Source organism: Stegostoma tigrinum, chromosome 13 (assembly GCF_030684315.1).
Source record: "Stegostoma tigrinum isolate sSteTig4 chromosome 13, sSteTig4.hap1, whole genome shotgun sequence".
Taxonomy (NCBI): domain Eukaryota; kingdom Metazoa; phylum Chordata; class Chondrichthyes; order Orectolobiformes; family Stegostomatidae; genus Stegostoma; species Stegostoma tigrinum.
In genome coordinates, this window is record NC_081366.1 from 6,455,583 (window position 1) to 6,475,198 (window position 19,616).

At 40.4% G+C, this 19,616-nt stretch overlaps 1 protein-coding gene across 8 annotated transcripts in view; it reads right to left on the reverse strand.

The window, feature by feature from the left end:
• Positions 1-1,897: 1,897 nt before the first annotated feature.
• The window catches only part of LOC125458288 (protocadherin gamma-A11-like), a 199,301-nt gene continuing 181,582 nt past the window's right edge, over positions 1,898-19,616 (reverse strand). For 7 of the 8 annotated variants that reach the window (XM_048543453.2, XM_048543451.2, XM_048543452.2 and 4 more), the window contains exons 4-6: positions 18,184-18,294; positions 11,614-11,713; positions 1,898-5,280 (exon numbers count right to left, since the gene is read on the reverse strand). In XM_048543453.2, the coding sequence (XP_048399410.1) occupies positions 5,124-5,280; positions 11,614-11,713; positions 18,184-18,294 (368 nt within the window). In that variant the 3' untranslated portion in view covers positions 1,898-5,123. The remainder of the gene's footprint in view (positions 5,281-11,613; positions 11,714-18,183; positions 18,295-19,616) is intronic. The other variant, XM_048543457.2, reaches the window with a different exon arrangement.

The window sequence follows — 19,616 nt, forward strand, 5'->3', positions numbered from 1 at the left end:
CATCATCTGCTCCCCGACTACTGTTCCCTTTAGTCACACTGACTCCATTATCTAGTTCCCTACAGGCTTTCGTTTCTACCTTTTTTCTGTCCAATATTTGGTTCCCATCCCTCTGCCACATTAGTTTAAACCCTCCCCCACAGCATTAGCAAGAACACCCCCAAGGACATTGATTCCAGTCTGGTTCAGGTGTAGACCGCCCAATTTGTAATAGTCCCACCTTCCCCAGAACCAGTTCCAATGTCCCAAAAATCTGAACCCCTCCCTCCTACACCATCTCTCAAGCCACGCATTCATCCTAGCTATTCTTTCATTTCTGCACTGACTAGCGTGTGGCACTGGGAGCAATCCTGAGATTACTACCTTTGAGGTCCTATTTTTTAACTTGACTCCTAACTCCCCAAATTCTGCTTGTAGGACCTCATCCCATTTTCTGCCTATATGCACCACGACAACTGGCTGTTCGTCCTCCCCCTTCAGAATGTTCTGCAGCCGATTGGAGACATCCCTGACTCGTGCACCTGGGAGGCAACATACCATTCGGGAGTCCCGATTTTGACCGCAGAACCGCCTATGTACGCCCCTTACAATTGAATCCCCAATGATTTCTCTTTGCCACTATCCCAGAAGGTTGTGGAGGTTTTGGACACAGTACAGAAAAGGTTAACTAAGAAAGGTCTAGGCCCAAAACGTCAGCCTTCCTGCTCCTCTGATGCTGCTTGGCCTGCTGTGTTCATCCAGCTCTATGCCTTGTTATCACCTTTAACCAGGATGTTGCACAGTATGAGGAGTGATTGCACAAACTTAGTTGGTTTTCACTTGAACGTTGAAGGATGAGGGGTGACCTAAATTTACAAAATTAAGAGTGGCATGGATAGAATGGATAGTCAATTACTAGTGGAAAGGTCTAAGGTAAAAGCAGAAATGTTTAAAGGAGATGTGAGAAGCGAGTTTTTTTTACACAGAGGGTAATAAGTGCCTGGAATACACTGCCAGAGAAGGTGTTAGAAGTAGACACAACAATGATTTTTAAGAGGCATTTTGACAAATACACTAATAGCTAGGGAATATAAGGATATAGACCATGTAGAGGCAAAGAGTTTGTTTTGTTTAGAAAGGAGTCATGTGTCAGAATACGCTTGGTAGGTCAAAGGGCTTGTTCCTATGCTATACTGGTCTTTGTCTCTTTTGAAATGGGTCGGAGGATGGGCCTTGCCAAATGGTTCTTGGAGTGAGCCTGCATGGGCTCAGCTGACTGATTGGCTTTCTTCTATGCACTATTAATTCTGTGATTCTTTGATTTTAGGGGTCTACTGATAAGAAAATGTAAGATCCAAAGAAATAAGGAAAGGAGTAGACCATATGGCTCATTGAGCTTCTGCTAAGCTATACAAGAAAGATTGGAATTGGGCTTTGATTTTATTTTCTCACTGGCTCCTTATTTTTCTTGATTTTCTGACCCACCATTAAACTTCCACATAAATCTCAAGTATGCATAAAAATAGAGCATTTATATCCCTTTGTGTCAATAAAGCTCCAAAATTTCACTGCTGTTTGAGTGAAAGAGATTTCTCCTCATTTCAGTCAAAAATGATCGATCTTTTAGCCTGGGAAATTTCAAATGGGTTTTAGGGAGAACTTCTTTACTAAATAAATGAAAACTGTTTGGAATGACCTTCGAGGTGTTTTAAGGTATAGTTGGGTGTTACATTGGGACAATTTGCTTAAGACAGGGAAGCATTTAACAGGATTACTAGACTTTCATTAGCCTCATTCTCCATGTGTAATTTTAGATGGCTTGGTTATATGATATCATAGCTTAGCAACATATTGCAAAACTGAATTTGTCAGTCCTATTACAGAAGAACCTCTGAACATCAAAACACAGATACAATGCTGGATTAAAGGAATAATTTTAATGTAAAGACTGAAGTTAGATCAAAACATTACTACTATAAACTACTGCAATTAAAGTAAAGCAAGATTGTCACACTAGGATTACAGCAATTTAGTTCTGAAGAAAAATACAGGGCACAATATATTCACTAAGTGTCATACAGGCTATTATACTGACGTCAGCATTTGCAAGCAAACTTCAGAAATAGACATGTACATCATTAGAAAGAATCTACCACTTTATGTCCCACTAATTTTGGATAATTGTACTTAAAAAGCAGTGTATAGGAAATCTACAACACCACACAGTATAATCATAATCAAACAAGTTTTAGCAAAAAAAATCCAAAAATCTATAGAGATTCACAATGTCTCAAGATCTAATTCAGTCTTTTGCTTTTCCAAAGAAATAAGACAGTTACTTGTATATGGATATACTTATATTCAATACTCACAGGACATATTCAGCATGCCTACATATTAAAACAGCTACAAACTACCTCTTCTGCACTGGCTACCAAAGCTTTACTCTCAAAGCTATGGCTGATTGATCCAGTCTTAGAGAAAACTTGTTATAGGGTTATCGCTAGTATTTAAACAAAGTTAAATGACAGGGCTGTAAATAGTGTCTAAATAGTTCAAGTCCCTGTTCCAAAAGAATTTTGTCCAATCCATATTTACCACCTCTGGGGGCAAGAACTCAATGACTCTTTGCTTTTCCACTTTGCCAATTATTTCTTCTGTCCTTTCTTTTCTGCTCTTTTGAAGGCACTGACTCTGTATGGATCCTTGGGCACAGCCTGCACTCCCATACCTGGTCCCAAGGAATAGTCCACTTGGACCTCTGGTAGTGGTTGTTAGTTTGCAGGCAGGAGCAGGAAGGCCAGGTGATTGTTCCTCGCTGAGCTCAGGACATTAGGGCTCTCTATTTGCTATCTGTGCTAAAGTCATTGACAATGAAGAACAGAGGAGGCATATCTTAACGTTGTACAATGGTGTAGAATAGATGATAGCAAGTTGGCAATATCTTCTGTAATGCATCCAGATTACCTACCTACTTTGACACAATGAAAAGCCAAGATGTAAACAGTGTTTGCTAACATGCTTATCATCCTTTTAACATGGCTGGTCAAAGTTGAGATCTACGCCATTGTAGTTGGTCTGGAATTTCTAAAGACATTCTAAACAGATGAAACCTTGTTTTTTTTTTCTTCAATACCATTTTTCTTGAGGCAGAAGCATTATTAAGTTCTTAACAAATTCTCATATTCTGATGCCTCAGAATATTTTAATATTTTTATCTGTGGTTCAGTCTGATTTAACCCTCCTCGCTAGTTTTGGTCCCTTCTGTAGGCGATAACCCTAGCCCCGTTTGTAAATGTGTCTTTTTTTGGTATTTCATTATACTTTAACTCCCTTCTTTCTTACTGCTCATTCTTTCCCCCTTAGTAAGTAAGCCTTGTCCCGTCATATTTTCTATTTCATGCAGATGAAAGAACACTCAAATCCACAAGTTTGTGAATGCCCTAGGTCATTGTTACTGCCATCTTAGAATCAAATGGTGCTCCTAAGGAATGTTCTTGGGTGGATGCTGTTCCCAATTAGTGCTCCACCTGCCAATTCTGACTGACGCCTCATACAATTCAACAAACCAATAGAGGAAATCATATTGCAGTTATTTTCTTTTTCCACTTTTTTTCTCCTTTCAGTTCTTTCCTGTTCTGTTTCAACCCTCCTAAAGCTAAATATAGGGTGTTAAACAGGGAATAAATTACAGAAAATGTAATGCAAGCGATAACCCTCAGTGTGGCTAACATGCACAATGAGGAAATGGACGCTTAAAGTGTTCCTTAATCTACATTAAGGCTGTTTGCCACATTGGACTGAATAAATGGAGACATGATACAATGAATTGTTGACTGAATTAAAATTGTGGCTGCTAGCATTGTGCAACAGCTGTTTACAGAAGGGAATGGATTTTCTTTAAATGTTTTCCTTAATTTCTTCCCATCATGGTGATGAGCGAGGATCGAACTTCTATTTCTCCAGGAAAGGCACAATTTCGCAGTGAATTAATTAAGTAGCTCTCTCTCTGCTGCTGACATGTGCAGTCATAGTGTTTTACAGTGTGAAAAGAGGCTCTTCGGCCAATTTTGTCCATGCCAGTCATCAAACACGCACCTAGTCTAGTTCCAGCTTTCACCACTTAGCCTGTGGCCTTTGCATGCTATGAAATGGAAAACGATGGTCCATGCCAATTGTCCTCATTGCATGGTCTAAAGGTTTTGCAGCCTCACTGCTCATTAATTGAAAAACTCAGAAAATCTATTTCTTCTATCTGTCTGTAGAGTTCTGGTTACAGCCATCCCAGATGTTGATGGCTTCCAGCACATTCTTTTATCTCTTGCTCTTCAGAGACGGCAAATGAATGCCATGTGGATGCAATTCTTGCCAAGGCCTATCAATCACTATGTAAAAACTGAATTTATAAGCCCACCATGGGAGGAATCATGAAGAGTGGAGGGAATCGAGTCTCATCAGTACATTATGTATCATGTTGGGAGTATTCCTGAAATCTTTCCTTGGTCAAGCCAGTGCTTGGGATCTTGCTCATTGATAGAAATGTTGCAACACTGAACTGATACCAATTTTAGTTGTTCAATGGCATTTGATGAAGTATTTCTGACAAATCCCCTGTGGCAATAGAAGATAGAACATAGTACAGTACCGCTCAGTACAGGCCCTTCGCCCTATTTTGTTGTGCCGACCTATTATCCTACTCTAAGAATCAGACTACTCTGGGTAGGACATGCAGAAATGATACTCAGAATCACATCCACACAGCCTGGACGAAATTACCTTAATCTCTGGATTGCTGGGAGAGAAGTGTTCACATCTATAAGCATTTGCAGTTGGTGCAATTTTGTTGATCCTTATTTCATTGAGGATTACTGAAGCATTCTGAACTTACACATTGGAAATGCAATTAAAGAAAACTCCATTCCCTTTCAAACTAATACTTAGTGCAGCAAAAGACCAGCTTTGGTCCAGTGTTTTTTTTTGAGTGACATTTAGTAATTTATTTAAAAAAAAGACGTGCTTCAGTCATGCAGCTCCATTTTATAATTCTCACCATTAATATTCAATTCCATCTTGCTTCTTCTTCACTTTATTTACCACTTTTCTTCTTCTTCCCGAAAGTAATGAAGGATTTCCTCCCTTCACGCTCAGTAGTTGACTTCCCGGAGAGCGTGGTGGTTGTCCCGGGAATGTAGACATTGTGTAGATAGTCGTTGGCCTGATGGTGAACCGGGAATTTGACCGCAAGCCTGGGTGTCCAGCTCTGGTCTCCTGGTGTTCGAACTGGAGATGCCTCTATGATCTCTGAAAAGAAGATTTTGAGTAAAATATTAGTTAATACCCAAGTGTGAGACAGTAATGTATCATTGCTTTTACCTCTTGCATGTTTCTTAGACAGCAGCCCATGCTTCAGTCTTTTTTTTATTGCTTTTCAATTTGCTGCTGTTGACACGTGTTATGCAGCCTACCATTAGGAAGCCAGTGAGTGGGTGCTTGGAGACATATGTTTATTCCCTGTCCTTTTATTGGTGAAATTTGCTTTAAAATCTACAGGAAATTCAGGCTCTCTTTTTCTGCTGTTCTTCCCTTTATTTCAGTTTTCCAAGTCAGCACTGTGTCAGGTTGGTGCATCAGTGTCTTTGGAAAACTGTCTCAAAATAAGCATTTCTTAGTATTCCCGAATAACCTAGGTCATCAAAACTAAAACCATCTTGAAGACCTCTTTCTCTTTTCTTCTACTATCTTTTGAGGTCACAAATAGCTTTTCCAATGCTGCTGTTTAAACAATTTACTTTTTAAGTAGGTGCTTTGCTACATTGGCAAAAATCTGTAAAACATTACAAGAACACCTCCACTAACATTGCCAGGACTGTGAAGTAGCAAGCACTGTTTTTCTATTGCAGTCTGAAAACACTCCCTAAATCACAGTTCACAACCCAACATATTCCTGATTCGACTATTCATTTGGTATTGGTTTGTCAAAGTTGTCTTCTTTTTTCCAAAACAAATGATGGACGTCAGCCTATCAATTTCAACCACAAATCAATTTGTGAAAATATCCTCAAGCAGCTAAAGGGAAATTTGGACTTCTTGAAGCTAAACCTGCACCACATTCAGCAGGTATATATAGTCCCCTCATGTTCAGGTCATGGCGAAACGATCTCTGGATCAATTAAGAAACAGCTAGATGCTGTGATGGGGTGAGAGGAAGGTGGCCCTCTGTAGAAAGGTGACTGTAAGTCCTTTGTGAATGGATGAGACATCTTTGGCCAAACTGCCCTTGTCATTTATTCCAATTTTAACGATTCCATCGAATGAATGTCAAGGTTGGAGTAAAACTTTGTTTCACTTCCATGCAAACTTTTATTTCCAAAAAGAAATTAATATAGGTATTTCAAGGAAGTGTGTGTATGGGTGCTGAGTGCTTTATGCTCCTCGCTCATGAAGTGAAGTAAAATACTTCAAATGATATTTGTGAAATTAAACAAATAATACTTCATCATTTCTGTGAGAGAGCAGAAATTGTTGTGCCAAATATTGATCTAATCAATTTAAAGTAGGATTAGACTCTCATTGATTAACACACTGTCATTGCAGTAACATGAAAGTGTAAGACATATTTCTCTTTGCAAGTTTGGATTATGTGCAAGCCTGGGCACACCAGGAACATGCTGTGAAGCAGTGTACTGCCACTAGATATTTATTCACAGCACAGTGGCTGCTCATTAATAAGCATACCTTTGTCAATTGGAAGACACATGCAGAAATAAAGAGGTTTAATATAATGGCTTTCTAGTTAGTTCTTGTTCAGTGGATTTAGCAGGAAGAGTCAAGATTCTTCATCTGTTGTATTTGGTCATCACCAGTATAGAGAACAAAATGTCATATGAAACATGCACCTGAAATACAAATAGAGAACAGGGAAAGCCCCCTCCCTCTGGACCCTCAACTCTGGTCCCAGTTTGATCCCCCTGAGTTTATGCTGATGTCAACTGAGATAGCAATAGAAATACTTGTGACCTCATGTCATGAAAGCTGAAAAATATCAGTGATAGGTTCCACTCCTGATCATTACGTAGAGCAAATCTAACCCCATCACTCTACTGTCGATCAGCATTATAATGTTGAAAAGTGTCATTAACAGTGCTATCAAGCAGCACTTGCTTAGTAATAACGTGCTCATCGGTGCTCAGTTTGGGTTTCCGCCAGGGCCATTCAGCTCCTGACTTCATTGCAGTCTTGCTTTAAACATGGATAAAAGAGATTAATGCCTTAGGTGAGGTGACAGCCCTTGGCATCAAGGTCACATCTGACTGAGTGTTGCATTGAGGAGGCCTAGCAAAACTGGAACTAGTGGGAATTATGAGGAAATTCTGCACTGGCCAGACTCATACTTCACACAAAGGAGGATGGCTGTGATCGTCGGAGGTCAGTTATCTCAGTTGCAGGACGTCTCTGCAGGAATTCCTCAGGGTAGTGTCCTGGACCCAACCATCTTCAGTTGCTTCATCAATGACCTTAGCTCCAACCTAAGGTCAGAAGTGGAACTGTTCACCAATGATGGCATGATGTTCAGCTCTATTCCAGATTCTATTGTTACTCAAGTGCAATAAGACCTGGACAATACTCAGGCTTGGGCTGGAAACTGGCAAGTGCCAGGCAATGACCATCTCCCAGAACAGGCAGTCTTATCCCTAACCATCAACATTCAATGGCATTACCATCACCGAAATCCCCCACTATCAACATCCTGAGAATTAACGTTGACCAGGAATATCATTGGATTAGCCAAATAAGTACAATGGCTTCCAGAGCACATCAGAGGCTAAGAATTTTGGAACAAATTTTTGGAGCATCACCTTCTGACTTCCTCAAAGTCTATCCACCATCTACAAGGCACAAATCAAGAGCATGATGGAATGCTCCCCACTTCTCTGAATGAGTGCAGACCCAACAACACTCAATAAACTTGACACCATCTGAAACAAAGGAGTCTGCTTGGTAGGCACCACATTCACAAACATCCACTCCCTCCACTACTGATGCTCAGTAGCAGCAGTGTGTGCTATCTGCAGATGCAATGAAGAGATTTACCAAGAGTCTTTAGCAGCTCTGAACCCATGACTACTTCTATTTTGAAGGACAAAAGCCACAGATATATGTGAATACCACCCCCTACAAGTTCCCTGCCAAGGCACTCATCATCCTGACTTGGAATTGCATCGCAGTTCCTTCAGTGCTGCTGGGTCAAAATCCTGGACCTCTCTCCCAAACTGCATTGGGGGTTTGTTTACGTATATAGACTGCAACTCCACAGCAAAATCCAGTTGAAAAGAAAACAGAACTTAGAAATGAATGCACTGATTGTACTGCAGCTCTACTCTAAGGTATGTAAGGCAAGTCTGACCAATATGTGCCATTCACAAGTTTTGCTGGTTTTTCATTCTGGGTGGTCAAAGAAGAAAACTCATCACCATCTTCTCAAGGACAAGTAGGGATGGACAATAAAGCCAGCAATGCTCAAATTCCATGAATGAGACAAAAACAAGCTCAAGAGCCGTATGCTTTACTTCAGCTCCTACCTTTCGTACTTATAAACAAGATGCCTTCTTATACATCAATGGATATTTTGTGGCTGGTGCATTTTAAGGGGAATTTCCATTCTGTAACATCCTTTTGTTTAATCAAAATTGAAACAGAGTTTCGATGAAAAGGTGAGAAATTTTAATGATTCATTTAAAACTGTTGAATATATGAAGTATATGAATCAATTTCGCTTAAGGCATGAAACAACATTCTATTTCATTGCTCTTCTTCAATTCTGTTTTCCCTTCAAGTTTCATCTGTTTTCATCTTCCTCTCTTAAAGTCACTGACTTCAGCTCCTTAGCAGTTGGCTACCCTTCTAATTGTTATTTGTGGTTCAAGGGAGTGATCCTGACTCTCTATCTATTGGGCATCTCAAAAAACATCATTCATCTACTGTGCACATGGAAGAACATTTCCAGCAGATAAATTATCAGGAGTAGGAACATCACTTAATTTCCACCTATGCATTAGAACATAGAACATAGAACATAGAACAGTACAGCACAGAACAGGCCCTTCAGCCCACAATGTTGTGCCGACCATTGATCCTCATGGATGCACCCTCAAATTTGTGACCATATGCATGTCCAGCAGTCTCTTAAATGACCCCAATGACCTTGCTTCCACAACTGCTGCTGGCAACGCATTCCATGCTCTCACAACTCTCTGCGTAAAGAACCTGCCTCTGACATCCCCTCTATACTTTCCACCAACCAGCTTAAAACTATGACCCCTCGTGCTAGCCATTTCTGCCCTGGGAAATAGTCTCTGGCTATCGACTCTATCTATGCCTCTCATTATCTTGTATACCTCAATTAGGTCCCCTCTCCTCCTCCTTTTCTCCAATGAAAAGAGACCGAGCTCAGTCAACCTCTCTTCATAAGATAAGCCCTCCAGTCCAGGCAGCATCCTGGTACATTGTATTGTCAGTTAAGCCTTACATTTCTACTGCCATCTCAGGGGACTCAGCACAGACCTCTGGTTGGATCTGGGACCTTTCTTGTCTGTATCACACAATTACACACTGGAGAGTCACATTTCTCAACTTAGACATTGGGGTTTAGTTCCATTCTGGCATAAGGTTGTTTGGTCGTAACTCAAACTAATTCCTAGAAATGAGCAAATAACCTCAAAAGAAATTTTAAAAATGAATATTTAATACACGTATCTATTGATAGAATAGTTTTCATGTAATGACAGCTTCTGAAACATTTAGGTATCAAAAAAGTGATAAAAAAGTACAATTGCTTTTGTGTAAAATGTCATTCAGAAAACTCACTGGCCTCAAAATTATAAGATAATAAAATGTGAGGCTGGATGAACACAGCAGGCCAAGCAGCATCTCAGGAGCACAAAAGCTGACGTTTCGGGCCTAGACCCTTCATCAGAGAGGTACGCCCCGGGCCTAGACCCTTCATCAGAGAGGGGGATGGGGGGAGGGAACTGGAATAAATAGGGAGAGAGGGGGAGGCGGACCGAAGATGGAGAGTAAAGAAGATAGGTGGAGAGGGTGTAGGTGGGGAGGTAGGGAGGGGATAGGTCAGTCCAGGGAAGACGGACAGGTCAAGGAGGTGGGATGAGGTTAGTAGGTAGCTGGGGGTGCGGCTTGGGGTGGGAGGAAGGGATGGGTGAGAGGAAGAACCGGTTAGGGAGGCAGAGACAGGTTGGACTGGTTTTGGGATGCAGTGGGTGGGGGGGAAGAGCTGGGCTGGTTGTGTGGTGCAGTGGGGGGAGGGGATGAACTGGGCTGGTTGAGGGATGCAGTGGGGGAAGGGGAGATTTTGAAACTGGTGAAGTCCACATTGATACCATATGGCTGCAGGGTTCCCAGGCGGAATATGAGTTGCTGTTCCTGCAACCTTCGGGTGGCATCATTGTGGCAGTGCAGGAGGCCCATGATGGACATGTCATCAAGAGAATGGGAGGGGGAGTGGAAATGGTTTGCGACTGGGAGGTGCAGTTGTTTGTTGCGAACTGAGCGGAGGTGTTCTGCAAAGCGGTCCCCAAGCCTCCGCTTGGTTTCCCCAATGTAGAGAAAGCCGCACCGGGTACAGTGGATGCAGTATACCACATTGGCAGATGTGCAGGTGAACCTCTGCTTAATGTGGAATGTCATCTTGGGGCCTGGGATGGGGGTGAGGGAGGAGGTGTGGGGACAAGTGTAGCATTTCCTGCGGTTGCAGGGGAAGGTGCCGGGTGTGGTGGGGTTGGAGGGCAGTGTGGAGCGAACAAGGGAGTCACGGAGAGAGTGGTCTCTCCGGAAAGCAGACAGGGGTGGGGATGGAAAAATGTCTTGGGTGGTGGGGTCGGATTGTAAATGGCGGAAGTGTCGGAGGATAATGCGTTGTATCCGGAGGTTGGTAGGGTGGTGTGTGAGAACGAGGGGGATCCTCTTGGGGCGGTTGTGGCGGGGGCGGGGTGTGAGGGATGTGTCGCGGGAAATGCGGGAGACGCGGTCAAGGGCGTTCTCAATCACCGTGGGGGGGAAGTTGCGGTCCTTAAAGAACTTGGACATCTGGGATGTGCGGGAGTGGAATGTCTTATCGTGGGAGCAGATGCGGCGGAGGCGGAGGAATTGGGAATAGGGGATGGAATTTTTGCAGGAGGGTGGGTGGGAGGAGGTGTATTCTAGGTAGCTGTGGGAGTCGGTGGGCTTGTAATGGACATCAGTTACAAGCTGGTTGCCTCTCTGATGAAGGGTCTAGGCCCGAAACGTCAGCTTTTGTGCTCCTGAGATGCTGCTTGGCCTGCTGTGTTCATCCAGCCTCACATTTTATTATCTTGGAATCTCCAGCATCTGCAGTTCCCATTATCTCGGCCTCAAAATTATATCACATTATTAAAAGTATATTAATATATTGGAAGTCTTTACCTATTTGCTACAAATAGATTAATGCCTTTTGAAAGACAGCAGAGCAGGTTAAGCAGTATCATGTCAATATATGCATAGGATCAGTTTACAGCCATTGTGCAGAGAGGGTTAGTGCTACAATTTTGTGCTCGAGGCACAGTCTGAAGCGCATATCAGGAATCCAAGTGTAGTTGTTACCGTGTCTGATTTGCAGCCCATGGACCATGCAGGCTGCCATTAATAGATGCACTGAACTCCACGCTTGAATTACTGATACGTGCTCCACTTGTATGAACCTCTGTAAAGAAGATAACAGAAGATATGTGCAAGTTAAAGCTTTGGATATGTTGGAAATGTTCATCTGGGGTACATTCAACACATTCCACAATTAAGCCTTTATGAGACAACAGTAAAAGCAAAAACAACAATGCCAATAGCTACTTAGGCTTGACATTTTAACTCAAAAATTGCCCCAAGAAAGTTCACAGACATAAGTGGGACATCGGCTGAATATCCAGACTCTGTGGGAGAGTTAACAAATTACCTAAAGCTTCATTAAAAGGAAGAATATTTAAAACTTATTTTAAGGACAAAGGGGGGAGGCAGACAGGTATCATAGGAGTGTGCTGTTATGGGGCAGAAGGATAGGGAGTGGCAAATGTATCTGAAGGTTTTGCTACTAACAATGGACAAACAGGGATTGGATGGTCATATGAGGCCAGTGTCAGAGAATTAGAGGAGGAAGCAAGGAATAAGGTGTTTGATATTAAGGAGGAGAAGGCCTTGATGGCGACTAAAGATTAGAGTTGGTTTACGAAAACAACATACACTTCTATAATGCACCTTGAAGAAAGAACATGTCAAAGTTCTTCACAGATTAGTATAAGAACAATAGATGGCAAGCTTAAATGTTTCAATGGCGAATAGCAGTGATAGGTACAAAGGCAAGGATATTGTGATGCTGGAAGGAAATGCCTGAGCCTGTAGTCAGAGAGGAAAGGAAGAAAGGATGGAGGCATTGAGTTCATGACAAGACATCAGAATTTCTGTCAGTGATGGAAGCTGGTGGCGCTAAATACCTGATTTCAATATTCCTAATGCAGTGTGGAGGAATTTGTGACTCATCCAAGGCTGAATATTGATCAAGAATTATAATATTTTATTCACACATATTTGGTTAACAACATATAAACTTGATGTACTTTTTGAGTGTACATCTCTGAGCAATAACACATTTGAAATCTTTTGCTTTCATATTATTTCATCCTTCCAATTTTTGCTCTTCTCCTCAAAGAAGGAAATGTAAGAATATCACTGCTTGGATGTAATTACATTTATAAATGCATTTGTAATGGGTAATTCTAATGAAATCCAAACTACTTTGAGATTTTTTTTCTGTTCTCTTATATATGGTTAACCTATGTTAAAAATAATTTCAGGTTTAGTGTTAGTAGAAGCGTAGCAGCAGTCAGATTATTTACTCTATTCTTTTGTAATGTGATATAACTTCACCCCAGAAATAATGAAAAGACTAATTCTTCACAAATATATCTGCAACATAGCGACACAACTAAAAGAATTTGGACTCCCATAAATCTGTAGGGAAGACTGGAAAAAAGTAATAAATTGTAGAAAGCAAAATACATTTTCAAAAATTCCTTTCACAAATTAAAGACAAATGCATCATTCAGCACCAAATAAAAACTAAAATAACTTTGTATGCTGTAAATCATAAATAAAAACAGAAATTGCTGGAAAAGCTCAGCAGGTTTGGCTGCATCAGCGGAGAGAAATTACAGTTAATATTTTAAGTCAAGTGATTCTTCCTCAGAAGGACCCAAAATGTTATGTCCGATTTCTCTCCACAGATGCTACCAGACCTGCTGAGCTTTTCCAGCAATTCCTGTTTTTGTATCATTCAGGATATTTACATAGCCATGAACTTTTCGTAGCTCAGGTGCATTGGAGTTGCTGACATTTTATTGAAAGCTGCCACTTTCAGCAATCAAAAAATGAATGAAGGCAGTTTGAGATACTTCAGAGGAATTGCACTAGCACAGTGCTCAACATGCCAAGCTGTAAAATTTAAAAAATGAATCCATCTGTTGAAGTGACATTCGTAACTTCATCCATCACAAGCAGCTACAGTCTTGCAGATCACCTATGCATACAAATGATGCCACAGTGAGGAAAAATCTTGAAATTGTAGGAACGGTGTGGAGAGTAAGATTCAGGTATCTGCAGCAATGAAAAACTGATTTAAGAACAGCCAATGTGCATTAATTAAGTTATTTCACTGAGACACTAAATGTGGAAATGTACTAACAGCGACAAGTAACACAGCAAACCAATCATTTATCCTTTAGCGTTGTATACGTGTCTGAACATCTTTGGAAACCATTTTTGGGCATTTGCCAGAATGAGAATATATACACGTCATAGCTTTCCCCAATGGGTAAGTGGAGAAATATGGTACCAATTGTGTATTGAATCACACTGAGTAGAGGGTCCTTGGGCTCTGCTGAATGAGCTGATTTCAACCAAAGCTGCAGTTGAGGTTCTACATTCACCTCATCATTCCTATGCTCGGAAAAGAAAAAGAAAGAACATCCAGTTATAAATACCTTACCACATTCCTTATAAGCATTGCGAAGCAAACACTGATTCACAATCACTTTCATCATGTAGGCAAATGGGGCAGCCATTTTGCACACAGCAATGTCCCACAAACAGCAATGAGATGAATGATCAGCTAATTTATATTTTGGTATGACAGTACCTGACAGAGCAATATTTGGCTGAAACAGCTGGAGAGCTCTTCCCTTTCTTTGAAGAGCATTTCATAAGCCTAGTTAACTAGATCAGGCTGCAGATTAATAATTATAACGCTTTGAACAATTAGCACGAACATGATTTAAAAATCTTCTGACTTAAAGATGACAGTGGTACCAAGTGAGCCAAGCTGACACTTGCCATGAAGTCAATGAGTATGAGAAGGGATTCCTCTCCTGATTACTACCCTCCAGCATTTTTGGAAAGTGCAGCATCTATCTTGACATTGATTAGCAACATCGAGCCATTCTTAGCATACTCGCTGAGATGTCGCTATTAAACTTTCATTGACTCAGATCAATTAGCACGTTAATTTAGGGTTCTAATCTTCTTCCTTTGTTGGAAAGTTATCAAATCAAGGGAATAGATAACATTCTTTTCCATTCTTTCTATGTTTGACTTTTTGAGTCTTAGCCAGTCCTACATTAGGAGCTATTGCACAATGACTTCAAAACTGCGTTCAGGAACCATGCCCTTCTTGAAAACATTGAAACAGGAGATCATTGATCAGCAGCTAGGTCCTGTTCTGCAACTCAATGATTTTATGACTGATCTGTAGCTTAACTCCAATCACACACATTAGTTCCATGGTGTTTTGTATCTTTCTCTAGCAAAATCTCGAGCAATATCACATTTAAAGTGCTTTTGCCACCTACTCATGTGAAAAACAATCTCCCCGCTCTGACTAACTGTTCTGCAATACTTTACCGGGATTTTTCGTTTTGAGGAAAATATTTGTATTTCACTAATCTCAATGCTCCATCATCAACAATAATAATTTCAATAAAAAATGTCTCAACTTTTTGGTTCAGTGAAAGAAACCCCTATGATAATGGAATCACCTACCCCCTCCCCAGTAGAATATTGGTGACATTCAGCAGGTGAGCCTGCATCCGAAGAGAAAGGTTATTAATATTAATGTTCAAGTCAAAGGCCTTTTCACCTGTGATGCCTTGTTTTTCTGGAAGTTTTTCTTTGCTGATTATCATCATCATTTGTTACGTAACATAAAAAAGGTTGCATTTTGCACTGTACCAATACTCAATGAGTTAAGTTAACTTGGCACTAACTAAGTTTTTGCTAGTAACGTCTTTTTCAAAATGTTAATGTAGAGCCAATTGATTGTTTATTTATTATCCTACCATTGTAATCCTGTGGGAAATTCAGTGCACTGAATACAGCAATGGGGCTTGCCAAAGCTATTTTCAAACACCCTGAATCACTGCCAGAGATGAAATAACAATTTGCCTGAAGCAGTTGTAAATTTGCTGCAAGGAATGAAAGGAAAAAAGTATCAACCTTTCTTTTACCTCAGTCCATTCATTGATGCTTGGGACATCCAGTACTACTTCTCCCTAATAACCGATTTCAGACTCTGTTCTTTCTGCTTGTGTCCTGCTTTTGGAACCAAAACTCTTCACACCATTTCCTTTCTCTGATCCATTGCATTTCTCAGCCAATAGATAACTTATATTTAATTTCTCTTTCCTCCAACAGGTTTTAAAAATCTGAATATTGCAATGACTAAAATCTTTCCAACATGTCATTTTCCCGACTGGGCTCAGCATAGTTCCTGGAATGTAAACTGTAGTACAGTTAATCACTGAATTCAATATGTCTTTACCCTCTTTGTACGTGCTGTGGATTCATTGACTTGTTTAGTGGTTAGTTCAGGAAGTTTTGATCAGATTATATGGCCTTTAAGCTTATTGCTGCACATATTAATAGCCATTATGATTCACCGAAGCCCTCTCATATCCCGACACAAAACGTCAACTTTCCTGTCCTCTGATGCTGCGGGCCTGCTGTGTTCCTCCAGCTCCACACTGTGTTAACTCTAATTCCTTATCTTTCCCAATCTCTGTTGCAAAACAGAGGTCACCATGGTATCCATGTAACAGTCAATTCTTTACTTTCACCTTCACCTCTGCAAGGCTGAAGAGCTTGCTTGGTGAATCTGTGAATCTGTCAGAATGAGTTTTGACCCAGCATAATCTTATGGTTCTCTAACTACTTAAATAATTTCATCCAATGCTGATACCCTTTCTCTGTAGAATAATCTATACCTTTATATCTTTATGTTCAACAATTTAGCTTCCATCTCTCTAAAATCAGAACAAGGTTGATTGCATTCTATTGCCTCCAGATATAGCTTTTTATCTTAATGTAGATTAATTAGGGACCTTGGAAGGCGTGATATAATGTTCTTTAAATGTGAAATAGTTTGTCAGATTAGTGATTTAAAAAATAACTTTGCATGATAAATGAATGTGCTTCAACTGCATAAATTAAGAAATCCAGGACATGAGCATTATCAAACATACATAACCTTACAATACATAAGTCTCAGACATAGTAGGAACCCACAGATGCTGGAGAATCTGAGATAACAAGGTGGAGAGATGAATGAACACGGCAGGCCAAGCAGCACCAGAGGAGCAGGGAAGCTGACATTTTGGTCTGGACCCTTCTTCAGAAATGAAATACATAAGTCTATAATTTAAAGACTAAACGTGTAGAGATTGCTACCAGATTCATTGAGCTGCCTGAAATGCAGATGTGCACAGTTCTAATGTCTGTTTCTTACAAAATTACTATCAGTTAGATTTTAATGTTATAAATCCAAAGTGTCGCTTCGTATCCTTGCAAGTTTTAAAAAGGACTAACAAATCTATGTTACTTTATTCAGCTTAATGATAGAATAAGAATAATTTTCCATTTGACTGGAGGTGGCAATACATTGAAATGTCTTTTTGAAACTTTCTAAGATGGGGACATGGACGGGAAAGCTGAATGTTAAAAAAAAGGGAAGATATTGATTCCTTATTGGCTGCTATTCCAGTGCTGACATTGACCGTTTGCCCTCTTACTGTTCAGTTTCCAACTTTGAAACTTACGCCATGGTCAGCTTCCAAACCCTGAGTGCTCATGCTCCTGGTTTTGAACCATATCCTCGACGAGTATAAAACTTCAGCTAGTTCCCCACAGGCTCATTTCAATGGTTCATAGATGGAGATTTTGTTAAAGTTTAATCTAGTTGTGCCCCTTCATTAGGCAAGGGCTACAGAAAATCACCAAAGGACTAGGGAACCTGCTCCTCATGTAAGACATAACTTACATACTGATATTACGGTGATAAAATTATGAAGAAGTCTGTAGCTTGGATTGTATTGATGTTCTCCTGAAGCAGGACAGTGAGACAATGGAAAGGCAGAGCACAAAGACACAGAGAAGAAAAATACCACACGGTTACAAGCAAAAAGTAAGGAAGATCCTCAAAAGACCAGACACTGTCTACAGTAAAGCCAGAACACAGAAGCCATAAAAGACCCAGCTACAGCCCACAGTTTGTGTTGAGTAAGCTGATGTTATCTGGGGAGTTGTCGAGAAACTATAATTATTCTCAGTGGAGGAGTAAGGGAGAGAGCAAATCATTCAGGGTTATGATTACTGATTACTCTCTGGTCATTTTCATTGTACAGTGCATAAGCATGAGCACCGGACATGGATATAAGTCAATAGACATGGGTTCCCAATCAAGGCAAATAGCCTACTTACTCTCATTAACTGAAGGTCATAAATGAAGAGTCATCAGTTGGATGAGGCTAGGGTGGGCCTCTTTCAGGAAGGTGGGGAGAAATAACAGAATTTGGCAAGTTGTTAAACTAAGAAATGCTTGTGCAGCAGCGGCCATACAAAGCTTTGAAGTCAGCAAGAGCAGCCTGGTACATTGAACACATTGATGGTGAAGATCTTGGCAGCAAGAGCAATGACTGCACATCTAATGAAAATGTCTGGAAGATCAAGAGCAAAAGCCAGCATTAATTATCATCAGTAACAACTTTCAAGAACCACCAAGTAAGGTAACAACTTTGAAAACAAAGCAGAGGGAAGCCCTGGTGATGAGCTTCACCAAGCCTCAGTTGAGGAGCTCACCTCGGGGGATGAGATACTGACTTCGCAAGCTTCCTGGTACGTGAGGGCCTAGCGTCATCTGCAACTGCATTCGTGGAGCTGTCCGTGGTAGCGTCCACCCGTCTCTACCAGCTGATGGAGAATACATGGTGGTGGGAAACGTGGGGAGAAATATAAAAAAAATCAGGGAAATAAATGCAAAAAATAAGTAACTCGTGAAGTTATGCAGAAATTATAGCACCTGCTGTGGAAAAGGGATCATGGCAATTAAATAAAAGGTAACTTTGAATGAGCATAGCAATTGTAAAGGGAGTAAAAGTGCATTTTAACAGAAGAAAAACGTGGAAGGTTTTCAGCAATAAAGTGAGCATAATGCAAGTGATTATAAATGACCCACTCAGTGGATGTTTTGCCTTCTAAAGAAAGTTGCATTAGCCTACCTCCATCAGGTGTGTTTGATCAATCGTTGACCGTATACCGGATACATACCTAAACAAGGTGTAGAACACTGCAATTGTTGAAAGAAGGCAGATCTTGTCCTTTCCACCTCATTTGATCCATTCTGGCCAACTGATCACAGAGCCTCATTAATGATCATTGCAGAAGTACAATGGTGAATCATAGTGTAGACATGGACTAATGGTTTTCACTATCATGATGATCAGTAACCAGTGGACATAAAATAAGATAATTGATGAAAATTCAAAAATAATCAAGTAGAATATTTTCATACAGAAAGTTGCTATGATCTGCCATATACTACCTGAAAGGCTGGTAGAAACAGATTCAATAACCTTCAGAAGGGAATTGGATATATACTTGCTATACAAAAATGTATAGGGTTGGGGAAAGATTAGTGAATTAACCAGATTGCTTCTCCAAATACCAAGCACAGACATTATGGGTCGAATGATTTCTTTCTGTGATGATATTTTTTGATTCCAAGGTACCATATATATTACAGGATTGTTCTTAAAGAAGATGATACTTTGGTTTTTATGATCTCATCATTTAAAAACACCACAACCATAATCATCATAATTCCAAAACTAGTCAAATTACAAAAGAGTCCATCATAGCCTTACAATCTGTTTAAACAGCTAATTGCATTTGGTGTAAAGTTTAACTTTCTGGCACTGCCTAAACCAATCATCTTGTACACCTCTCCAGATACCCTGGCATGTTTTAAAACAATGATCTGGGATTACTTTGTCACATGTTATGCGTGCACATGCATTACTGTAGGAGACACAGTTCTGCAGGACACTTTTTTTTAAAATGGTTTAAGCTACTCACATTGATAGAGCATTCCAAAGTGTAACACTAATCTAAGATGAAACAAGTAGATTCGTTTATTTATAAAAGGCACCATGCAGATTAATCAGGTTTCCTCAGAGGGGCTTGAAACTAGTCATAAAATGGCCCGAGTTATTTTTACTCTAATTGTATATCAG